The 12,100-nt window shown below is 50.4% G+C and overlaps 1 protein-coding gene across 1 annotated transcript; it reads left to right on the top strand.

Moving 5' to 3' along the window:
• The first annotated feature begins 710 nt into the window (after window positions 1-710).
• med16 (mediator complex subunit 16) lies at window positions 711-11,985 on the top strand. The gene is made up of 16 exons (XM_056410775.1): window positions 711-954; window positions 1,521-1,628; window positions 1,718-1,887; window positions 4,691-4,972; window positions 5,041-5,190; window positions 5,455-5,560; window positions 5,631-5,786; window positions 5,900-6,117; window positions 6,194-6,400; window positions 6,469-6,679; window positions 8,305-8,438; window positions 10,455-10,580; window positions 10,633-10,681; window positions 11,135-11,351; window positions 11,523-11,606; window positions 11,700-11,985. Exons 1-16 carry the CDS (start codon window positions 816-818, stop codon window positions 11,824-11,826), a joined length of 2,484 nt encoding a protein of 827 aa, XP_056266750.1. The 5' UTR covers window positions 711-815; the 3' UTR covers window positions 11,827-11,985.
• Window positions 11,986-12,100: the final 115 nt, after the last annotated feature.

The following is a 12,100-nucleotide window of genomic DNA, read 5'->3' as shown; positions in this document are numbered from 1 at the left end:
CACAAAGACCCGGTTTTGAATGAGACCGGGTCCCACAAAGACCCGGTTTTGAATGAGACTGGGTTCCTCAAACATCCGGTTCCTCATCAGATCACAAGAATAATTCCTGTCGAGTCACTTCACTGTATCTCCAAGACCTAAACCAAACATACCATAATAATCTAAACGTGCACGTGCACATTAAAGGCTTCTCACTCTTAAGGACACTGCTTACGGAGCTCGTTCAGATTCATTCATTTATGTGTCAAAATATTTATATGTGCACATTTATTTATGTGTGTAAATATATGTATTAAGATATATGTGAAAATATATTTATATATATGTGTGTAAATATATTTATATATACGTGTGTGTAAATATATGTATTTATGTAATGTGTAAATATATTTATATATATATGTGTGTAAATATATGTATTTATGTATATGTGTAAATATATTTATATATCCATGTATTGTGTTCTATCTTTATGTCAGAATCTCTTTGCTGCTCGTTTATGTTCATGATGAGCCGTCATTGTCGATATACAGATGCAGCTATTTGTATTTAGTATTTTCAAAAAATAAGTTGTTGTTTTCCAAAGGGCCACCTGTGTGTCTCCAGGTGGTCCCCACATAGGACCACCTGTGTGTCTCCAGGTGGTCCTGTGTGGGGACCACCTGTGTGTCTCCAGGTGGTCCCCACATAGGGCCACCTGTGTGTCTCCAGGTGGTCCTGTGTGGGGACCACCTGTGTGTCTCCAGGTGGTCCCCACACATGGCCACCTGTGTGTCTCCAGGTGGTCACATGGTCCCTGTGGTGTTCCTCCAGACATGGAGCTGGCGTACGTGTGCGAGTGGGAGAAGCGTCCGAAGAGCACTCACTGCCCCTCCATCCCGCTGGTCTGCTCCTGGTCCTGCAGGAACCTGGTGGCCTTCAGCACCGACCTGAAGGGAGAGGACGACGACAAAGGTGACACCTGCAGAACAGACGCACTTGCAGCACAGACACACCTACAACACACCTGCAGCATGCGCCCTACAACACACCTGGAACACCCAAACCAGTGGTTCTCAAACTGTGGGGCGCGGCCCTCTAGTGGGACGCCTAGGCAGTACGCGAGGGGAAATGCAGATGTTTTAATTTCAAGACCTTATTGGGAAGTTCACATCTTCCAAAGTACACAGACACTGAGTCATAACGAGATGAACAGATTTCACTTTGTTGTTGTCTTGAAAACATATTCAGTGCAAAAAGGTTATTGCAGCCAAAATAACTAATATTTTGCCAAATATGATTTATTTGGTGCACAGAACTGTATTGTTGTTGTAAAGTGATTGAAACACATTTGTTTCTGATGGATCTGGTTTCATTGGAAGTGATTGCAAAATACTAGTTTTTCGAATTAGAAATTAGAATTTGTTAACTCAATACAAATTCAGGACAGACCATTTTGTTGCGCGGTGGGGCCACTGGGCGAAACCAACAGGAAGTCAGCTGACCCAGTAATACAACAACCGTGTGTGTGTGTGTTCCAGATGTTAGTCACATGATCCACATCATCGACACTGAGCACCCTTGGGATGTTTACTCCATCAGCTCCGGCCACACTGAGGTCATTTCCTGTCTGGAGTGGGATCAATCGGGTAAGGTTGAACCTCATTAGTGATTATTGATCTGTTTACTGAGTTCATTGGTATTGATCTGTTTAGTGTTGATTTGTTTGTGTGTTGAGGCTCCAGACTGCTGTCTGCGGATGGGGACGGGCAGATTAAGTGCTGGTCGATGTCGGACCACCTGGTGAACAGCTGGGAGAGCGTCCTGTCCAGCTCTCTGGACGGAGACCCCATCGTGGCTCTGAGCTGGCTGCACAACGGCGTGAAGCTGGCTCTCCACGTCGAGATGGTAACAACCAGGGAGAGCATGTTCAGACCCTGTGGCCCCTCAGGCCCTCCCATCACGGTAGCCCCTCCCATCACGGTGGCCCCTCCCATCGATGTAGCCCCTCCCATCGCAGTAGCCCCTCCCATCAGTGGTGAATGAGGACATGAAGTGTTAAAGCGCTACATTCCATTCAGCTTTGTACAATAAGGCTTACATCATATTTATACATCCATATATATACATATGGGTGTATATATATATATACTCTAATTGTGAATGTGTATATATATATTTTATATATCGAGAGATTATAGATGTAATGTATATACAGGACTGTCTCAGAAAATTAGAATATTGTGATAAAGTTCTTTATTTTCTGTAATGCAATTAAAAAAAAAATGTCATGCATTCTGGATTCATTACAAATCAACTGAAATATTGCAAGCCTTTTATTCTTTTAATATTTAATAATTTTTTAATTGCATTACAGAAAATAAAGAACTTTATCACAATATTCTAATTTTCTGAGACAGTCCTGTATATGGGTGTATATATATTCTCTATAGAGGTTCGAATGTAATGTATGTATATTCTCTATAGAGATTATAATGTGTGTATATATATTCTCTATTGAGATTATAATGTGTGTATATATATTCTCTCTCGAGGTTCTAATGTGTGTATATTCTCTCTAGAGGTTCTAATGTGTGTATATTCTCTCTAGAGGTTCTAATGTGTGTATATTCTCTCTAGAGGTTCTAATGTGTGTGTATATTCTCTCTAGAGGTTCTAATGTGTGTATATTCTCTATAGAGGTTCTAATGTGTGTATATTCTCTATAGAGGTTCTAATGTGTGTATATTCTCTATAGAGGTTCTAATGTGTGTATATTCTCTATAGAGGTTCTAATGTATATATATTCTCTCTAGAGGTTCTAATGTGTGTATATTCTCTCTAGAGGTTCTAATGTATGTATATTCTCTCTAGAGGTTCTAATGTGTGTATATTCTCTCTAGAGGTTCTAATGTGTGTATATTCTCTCTAGAGGTTCTAATGTGTGTATATTCTCTCGAGGTTCTAATGTGTGTATATTCTCTAGAGGTTCTAATGTGTGTATATTCTCTCAAGAGGTTCTAATGTGTGTATATTCTCTCTAGAGGTTCTAATGTATGTATATTCTCTCTAGAGGTTCTAATGTGTGTATATTCTCTCTAGAGGTTCTAATGTATATATATTCTCTCTAGAGGTTCTAATGTGTGTATATTCTCTCTAGAGGTTCTAATGTGTGTATATTCTCTATAGAGGTTCTAATGTGTGTATTTTCTCTAGAGGTTCTAATGTGTGTATATTCTCTCTAGAGGTTCTAATGTGTGTATATTCTCTATAGAGGTTCTAATGTATATATATTCTCTCTAGAGGTTCTAATGTGTGTATATTCTCTCTAGAGGTTCTAATGTGTGTATATTCTCTAGAGGTTCTAATGTGTGTATATTCTCTCTAGAGGTTCTAATGTGTGTATATTCTCTCTAGAGGTTCTAATGTGTGTATATTCTCTATAGAGGTTCTAATGTATGTATATTCTCTCTAGAGGTTCTAATGTGTGTATATTCTCTCTAGAGGTTCTAATGTATATATATTCTCTCTAGAGGTTCTAATGTGTGTATATTCTCTAGAGGTTCTAATGTGTGTATATTCTCTAGAGGTTCTAATGTATGTATATTCTCTATAGAGTTTCTAATGTGTGTATATTCTCTCTAGAGGTTCTAATGTGTGTATATTCTCTATAGAGGTTCTAATGTGTGTATATTCTCTAGAGGTTCTAATGTGTGTATATTCTCTAGAGGTTCTAATGTGTGTATATTCTCTAGAGGTTCTAATGTGTGTATATTCTCTCTAGAGGTTCTAATGTATATATATTCTCTCTAGAGGTTCTAATGTGTGTATATTCTCTCTAGAGGTTCTAATGTGTGTATATTCTCTATAGAGGTTCTAATGTGTGTATTTTCTCTCTAGAGGTTCTAATGTGTGTATATTCTCTCTAGAGGTTCTAATGTGTGTATATTCTCTATAGAGGTTCTAATGTATATATATTCTCTCTAGAGGTTCTAATGTGTGTATATTCTCTCTCTCGAGGTTCTAATGTGTGTATATTCTCTCTAGAGGTTCTAATGTGTGTATATTCTCTCTAGAGGTTCTAATGTGTGTATATTCTCTCTAGAGGTTCTAATGTGTGTATATTCTCTCTCGAGGTTCTAATGTGTGTATATTCTCTCTCGAGGTTCTAATGTGTGTATATTCTCTAGAGGTTCTAATGTGTGTATATTCTCTCTAGAGGTTCTAATGTATGTATATTCTCTCTAGAGCAGGGGTGCTCACACTTTTTCAGCATGCGAGCTACTTATTATGTGACCAAGTCAAGGCGATCGACCGACGGGGGGGGGCTAGTAAGTGTGCTCACCTGCCGCGCGCGAGCCGAGAAGAGTTGTTGACGGGGTGGGGGTGCTAGTGACTTTTTCTTTGCTCCGTCCCGATGCGCGCAAACCGGTGTCGGGAGCTCCGCGGCGCACGAGACGGCGGGCAGAGGACTGTCAACGCAACACGTAGAGACAGAAATGACATGTTTCTGCTGTAATGTGGCGCTATAGAGAAAGTGACAGGGGGGCGGGCCAATTTTTTTTAATGTCATGCGATCTACCAATACTACGCCGCGATCGACTGGCAGGTCGCCGCGATCGACGTATTGAGCACCCCTGATATAGAGGTTCTAATGTGTGTATATTCTCTCTAGAGGTTCTAATGTCCTCCCTTGGTGTCTCCTGTCCAGTCGGGTTCTACTAACTTCGGGGAGAAGTTCTCCCGCGTGAAGTTCTCCCCGTCGCTCACGCTGTTCGGGGGCAAGCCGATGGAGGGCTGGCTGGCGGTGGCGGTCAGCGGCCTGGTCACCGTGTCGCTGCTGAAGCCGGGCGGCGCCCTGCTGACGGCCAGCGAGAGTCTGTGCCGGCTGAGGGGCCGCGTGGCGCTGGCCGACATCGCCTTCACCGGAGGAGGGAACATCGTGGTGGCGGCCACCGACGGGAGCGGCTCGTCCCCGGTCCAGTTCTACAAGGTCAGAACCGCCTCCCCTAACAGTACCCGACCGCCGGCCGAGGAACCGTAACCGCGTTCTGCGTTCAGGTGGTTGTCAGCGTCGTGAGCGAGAAGTGCCGCATCGACACGGAGCTGCTGCCCTCGCTGTTCCTGCGCTGCACCACCGACGCCACGAGGAGGGACAAGTACCCCGCCGTCACGCACCTCAAGTTCCTCACCAGAGAGAACTCTGAGCAGGTAAGGACCGCAGAACCACAGGACTCTGAGCAGAACCAGAACCACAGGACTCTGAGCAGGGTAGAACCGCAGAACCACAGGACTCTGTGCAGGTAAGAACCGCAGAACCACAGGACTCTGAGCAGGTAAGAACCACAGGACTCTAAGCAGGTAAGAACCGCAGAACCACAGGACTCTGAGCAGAACCACGGAGAACCCTGAGCAGGTAGCCAGTAGAACACGAGACCAGTCCCTGGGGACCAACGAACCGGGCTTGTGTTGCAGGTTCTGCTGTGTGCGTCCCACCAGAGCGGCAGCATCGTGGAGTGCTGGTCTCTGAGGAAGGAGGGGCTTCCCGTCAACAACATCTTCCAGCACCGCTCTCCAGTCGGTAAGAGCCCACTGCGGTTCTACTGGGTCGGGCTCGGTGCGGGCGCTTGACCTCTGACCCCTGTGTCCAGTCGGGGAGAAGCAGCCCACCATCCTGAAGTGGAGGATCCTGACGACCACCGGCGACCTGGAGCGAGTGTCGGCCATCGCTCTGCCCAAGCTGCCGATCTCCATCTCCAACACGGACCTGAAGGTGGCGTCAGACACCAAGTTCTGCCCGGGCCTGGGTGAGCGCTGTGAGGGTGTTGGTACCGGGACCCGGTCTGAGGCTCTCCTGTCCTCAGGTGTGGCTGTGAGGGTGTTGGTACCGGGACCCGGTCTGAGTCTCTCCTGTCCTCAGGTGTGGCTCTGGCCTTCCACGACGGCAGCATCCAGATCCTCCACCGTCTGTCCCTCCACACCATGGGCGTGTTCTACAGCTCCTCGGCCTCCGGTCAGAGACCCGGAGACGAGTCCGCCGTCAAACGCCAAAGAACCGGAGGCCCCGCCCCCCACTTCAAGGCCCTGCAGTTCTCGTGGACCTCCCTGGCCCTGGCCGGAGTGGACAACCACGGGAAGGTGAGAACACCTGCCCGCGTGAGGTCCGTGGACCCTCTCGGGGGCCCCGCTCCTCAAGACGCCTTGTCCTCCTCAGCTCCACATGCTGCGGGTGTCGCCCTCTATGGGTCAGGTGCTGGAGATGAACACCACGCTGCGCCACCTGCTGTTCCTGCTGGAGTACTGCATGGTGACGGGCTACGACTGGTGGGACGTGCTGCTGCACGTTCAGCCCAGCATGGTGCACAACCTGGTGGAGAAGCTGCACGAAGAGTACATGAGGCAGAACCAGGCGCTGCAGCAGGTCAGCACCGCCCCCCCTCTGCTCCGTAAACTACACTTCCCATGATGCCTCAGTGTCCTCTGTCTCAGGTCCTGGCCACGCGCATCGTGGCCGTGAAGGCGTCTCTCTGTAAACTCTCCACGGCGACCGCGGCCCGCGCCTGTGACTTCCACGCCAAGCTGCTGCTCATCGCCATCAGCTCCACCCTCAAGTCGCTGCTCCGCCCTCACGTCCTCCACCTGCCGGACAAGAGCCCCGGAGACCGGCTCGCCGAGATCTGTGCCAAGAACACCGACACAGGTGAGGTACCTGAGGGACAGGTGAGGTACCTGAGGGACAGGTGAGACACCTGAGGGACAGGTGAGGTACCTGAGGGACAGGTGAGCCACCTGAGGGACAGGTGAGACACCTGAGGGACAGGTAAGGGACAGGTGAGATACCTGAGGGACAGGTGAGATACCTGAGGGACAGGTGAGACACCTGAGGGACAGGTGAGATACCTGAGGGACAGGTGAGACACCTGAGGGACAGGTAAGCCACCTGAGGGACAGGTGAGCCACCTGAGGGACAGGTAAGGGACAGGTGAGACACCTGAGGGACAGGTGAGGTACCTGAGGGACAGGTGAGACACCTGAGGGACAGGTGAGATACCTGAGGGACAGGTGAGATACCTGAGGGACAGGTGAGACACCTGAGGGACAGGTAAGGGACAGGTGAGATACCTGAGGGACAGGTGAGACACCTGAAGGACAGGTGAGACACCTGAGGGACAGGTGAGGTACCTGAGGGACAGGTAAGATACCTGAGGGACAGGTGAGCCACCTGAGGGACAGGTAAGGGACAGGTGAGATACCTGAGGGACAGGTAAGATACCTGAGGGACAGGTGAGACACCTGAGGGACAGGTGAGACACCTGAGGGACAGGTGAGGTACCTGAGGGACAGGTAAGATACCTGAGGGACAGGTGAGCCACCTGAGGGACAGGTCAGGTACCTGAGGGACAGGTGAGACACCTGAGGGACAGGTGAGGTACCTGAGGGACAGGTGAGGTACCTGAGGGACAGGTGAGACACCTGAGGGACAGGTAAGATACCTGAGGGACAGGTGAGCCACCTGAGGGACAGGTGAGCCACCTGAGGGACAGGTGAGCCACCTGAGGGACAGGTAAGATACCTGAGGGACAGTTGAGCCACCTGAGGGACAGGTGAGATACCTGAGGGACAGGTGAGGTACCTGAGGGACAGTTGAGCCACCTGAGGGACAGGTAAGGGACAGGTGAGCCACCTGAGGGACAGGTAAGATACCTGAGGGACAGGTGAGATACCTGAGGGACAGGTGAGGTACCTGAGGGACAGGTAAGATACCTGAGGGACAGGTGAGGTACCTGAGGGACAGGTGAGGTACCTGAGGGACAGGTGAGCCACCTGAGGGACAGGTGAGCCACCTGAGGGACAGGTGAGACACCTGAGGGACAGGTGAGGTACCTGAGGGACAGGTGAGATACCTGAGGGACAGGTGAGGTACTTGAGGGACAGGTGAGATACCTGAGGGACAGGTGAGACACCTGGGGGACAGGTGAGTTACTTGAGGGACAGGTGAGGTACCTGAGGGACAGGTGAGGTACCTGAGGGACAGGTGAGGTACTTGAGGGACAGGTGAGGTACCTGAGGGACAGGTGAGGTACCTGAGGGACAGGTGAGATACCTGAGGGACAGGTGAGATACCTGAGGGACAGGTAAGATACCTGAGGGACAGGTGAGGTACCTGAGGGACAGGTAAGATACCTGAGGGACAGGTGAGGTACCTGAGGGACAGGTGAGGTACCTGAGGGACAGGTAAGATACCTGAGGGACAGGTAAGATACCTGAGGGACAGGTGACCACACCTGAGGGACAGGTGACCACTGATTGATCCCGTGCTCTCAGATATTGATAAGGTGATGATCAACCTGAAGACAGAGGAGTTCGTGCTGGACGGCCCGCCCCTTCAGTCCCTGCAGCAGCTCATCCAATGGGTGGGAGACTTTGTCCTCTACCTGCTGGCCAACCTGCCCAACCAGGTGAGGACATCGCCACGGCAACCACGACCAACACACATACCCCAAGGAACCACAGACTAGACTAGACCCCAAGGAACCACAGACTAGACCCCAAGGAACCACAGACTAGACTAGACCCCAAGGAACCACAGACTAGACCCCAAGGAACTACAGACTAGACCCCAAGAAACTACAGACTAGACCCCAAGAAACCACAGACTAGACCCCAAGAAACCACAGACTAGACCCCAAGGAACTAGACTAGACCCCAAGAAACCACAGACTAGACCCCAAGAAACCACAGACTAGACCCCAAGGAACCACAGACTAGACCCCAAGGAACTACAGACTAGACCCCAAGAAACTACAGACTAGACCCCAAGAAACCACAGACTAGACCCCAAGAAACCACAGACTAGACCCCAAGGAACTAGACTAGACCCCAAGGAACCACAGACTAGACCCCAAGAAACAAGACTAGACCCCAAGGAACCACAGACTAGACCCCAAGGAACAAGACTAGACTCCAAGAAACCACAGACTAGACCCAAGAACTACAGACTAGACCCCAAGAAACCACGGACTAGACCCCAAGGAACTACAGACTAGACCCCAAGAAACAAGACTAGACTCCAAGAAACCACAGACTAGACCCCAAGGAACTACAGACTAGACCCCAAGAAACCACGGACTAGACCCCAAGGAACTACAGACTAGACCCCAAGAAACCACAGACTAGACCCCAAGGAACTAGACTAGACCCCAAGAAACCACAGACTAGACCCCAAGAAACCACAGACTAGACCCCAAGGAACCACAGACTAGACCCCAAGGAACTACAGACTAGACCCCAAGGAACTAGACTAGACCCCAAGAAACCACAGACTAGATCCCAAGAAACCACAGACTAGACCCCAAGAAACCACAGACTAGACCCCAAGGAACTACAGACTAGACCCCAAGAAACCACAGACTAGACCCCAAGGAACTAGACTAGACCCCAAGGAACTAGACTAGACCCCAAGGAACTACAGACTAGACCCCAAGAAACCACAGACTAGACCCCAAGGAACTAGACTAGACCCCAAGGAACCACAGACTAGACCCCTGGTGGTCTCTAATGGTCTCTGGTGGTCTCTAATGGTCTCTGGTGTCCTCTGGTGGTCTCTAATGGTCTCTGGTGGTCTCTGGTGGCCTCTGGTGGTCTCTAATGGTCTCTGGTCGTCTCTGGTGCTCTGGTGGCCTCTAATGGTCTCTGGTGGTCTCTGGTGGTCTCTAATGGTCTCTGGTGGTCTCTAATGGTCTCTGGTGTCCTCTGGTGGTCTCTAATGGTCTCTGGTGGTCTCTGGTGGTCTCTAATGGTCTCTGGTCGTCTCTGGTGGTCTCTAATGGTCTCTGGTGGCCTCTGGTAGTCTCTAATGGTCTCTGGTGGCCTCTGGTGGTCTCTGGTGGCCTCTGGTGGTCTCTAATGGTCTCTGGTGGTCTCTAATGGTCTCTGGTGGTCTCTGGTGGTCTCTAATGGTCTCTGGTGGTCTCTAATGGTCTCTGGTGGCCTCTGGTGGTCTCTAATGGTCTCTGGTGGCCTCTGGTGGCCTCTAATGGTCTCTGGTGGCCTCTGGTGGTCTCTAATGGTCTCTGGTGGTCTCTGGTGGTCTCTGGTGGCCTCTAATGGTCTCTGGTGGCCTCTGGTGGTCTCTAATGGTCTCTGGTGGTCTCTGGTGGCCTCTGGTGGTCTCTAATGGTCTCTGGTGGCCTCTGGTGGTCTCTAATGGTCTCTGGTGGTCTCTAATGGTCTCTGGTGGCCTCTGGTGGTCTCTAATGGTCTCTGGTGGTCTCTGGTGGCCTCTGGTGGTCTCTGGTGGCCTCTGGTGGTCTCTAATGGCCTCTGGTGGTCTCTGGTGGCCTCTGGTGGCCTCTGGTGGCCTCTAATGGTCTCTGGTGGCCTCTGGTGGCCTCTAATGGTCTCTGGTGGCCTCTGGTGGTCTCTAATGGTCTCTGGTGTCCTCTAATGGTCTCTCATGGTCTCCCTCCCCCCAGGGCTCCCTGGTCCGGCCCGGGCTGGGCTCTGCCTGTGGCCTCCTGGTCCTGTCGGAGCTGCTGGTGATGATCCGGATCTGGGGCCTGCTGAAGCCCGGCTGCCTGCCCTCCTTCACGGCCACGCTGGTGATGATCCGGATCTGGGGCCTGCAGCTGCTGTTCAGGCTGCTGACCCCAGGACAGCCTGCAGCTGCTGTTCAGGCTGCTGACCCGGCTGTGGCTGTGCTGTGAGCTCCTGGTCCCTGATTGGTCCATTATTGATCACCTTATTGGTCCATTATTCATCACCTTATTGGTCCACACCCTCACGTTATTGATCACGTTATTGATCACGTTATTGATCCACACCATCACGTTATTGATCACATTATTGATCCACACCATCTTTTTGATCACGTTATTGATCCACACCATCTTTTTGATCACGTTATTGATCACGTTATTGATCCACACCATCACGTTATTGATCACATTATTGATCCACAGCATCCCATTATTGATCACGTTGTTGATTCACAGCATCATGTTATTGATCATGTTATTGATTCACAGCATCACGTTATTAATCATGTTATTGATCACGTCATTCGTCCACACCATCACGTTATTGATCCACAACATCACATTATTGATTTGACAACATGTCAAGTCACTACGTTCACTGATTGTCTTTGTGTCAGCCCGGGAAGAGGGACCCCCTCAAGACCCCGACGAGACTCTGATAGACGAGTGCTGCCTGCTGCCCAGCCAGCTGCTGGTTCCCAGTATGGACTGGCTCCCAGTGAATGACGGCGTGGTCGTCAGGCTGCAGGGGAAACACCCGCTCAGGCTGCAGTTTGGAAAGGCCTCGTCTCTGCCTGGAGGCGGGGCCACGGCAGCGCTGGAGGTCTTCACCAGGTAACAGCTGGACCTGAGGGCCCGCAGGGCCACACAATGGACCAGTAACCACAACGTGTGTGTGTGTGTGTGTGTGTGTGTGTGTGTGTGTGTGTGTGTGTGTGTGTGTGTGTGTGTGTGTGTGTGTGTGTGTGTGTGTGTGTGTGTGTGTGTGTGTGTGTGTGTGTGTAGGAGTCCCGGCTCTCAGAAAATGGATAACCTGCGTTGTGTCCATATGGGCGTCTGTCCCACTGAGGAGAGCAAGGCCTGCACCAGGTGAGTCCACAGGAAGTGATGTCACAGCACACTCACCTGTTTCAGCCTCAGGTGTTGTAGGAACATGTTGATGTGTGTGTGTGATGTGTTCAGGTGCGGCTGTGTGACGATGCTTCGCTCTCCAAACAAGACCAACGCCATGAAGCAGTGGGAACAGCGCTGGATCAAGAACTGTCTGTGTGGAGGTCTGTGGAGGAGGATCCCCCCCACCCTCAGCTGATCCCCCCCACCCTCAGCTGATCCCCCACCCTCAGCTGATCCCCCCTCAGCTGATCCCCCCACCCTCATCTGATCCCCCCACCCTCAGCTGATCCCCCTCAGTCCACCTGTAAATAAAGTCTGTTTTTGATTTGACTTTGTAATAAACTCTTCAAAGATGTTTTCTGCGTTGTGATGTTTGTTCTCATGGCGTCGAGTGACAGCAGAGAACCAGATGCTTCATCATCGTCATCAGAGATGTCTCCATCGTGGACCTCTTACTGGTGTCGTATCCT

Source organism: Pseudoliparis swirei, unplaced genomic scaffold (assembly GCF_029220125.1).
Source record: "Pseudoliparis swirei isolate HS2019 ecotype Mariana Trench unplaced genomic scaffold, NWPU_hadal_v1 hadal_26, whole genome shotgun sequence".
Classification (NCBI taxonomy): Eukaryota; Metazoa; Chordata; class Actinopteri; order Perciformes; family Liparidae; genus Pseudoliparis; species Pseudoliparis swirei.
Note: the sequence above shows the minus strand (reverse complement) of the source record. Positions and strands in the feature narration are given on the sequence as shown.

Coding starts and splice junctions, on each gene's coding strand:
- med16 (XM_056410775.1), top strand. CDS start 816: ATGGAGCTGGCGTACGTGTGCGAGTGGGAGAAGCGTCCGAAGAGCACT. Junction 6,118..6,193: donor GAGTGGACAACCACGGGAAG/GTGAGAACACCT, acceptor TGTCCTCCTCAG/CTCCACATGCTGCGGGTGTC. Junction 8,439..10,454: donor TGGCCAACCTGCCCAACCAG/GTGAGGACATCG, acceptor CCCTCCCCCCAG/GGCTCCCTGGTCCGGCCCGG.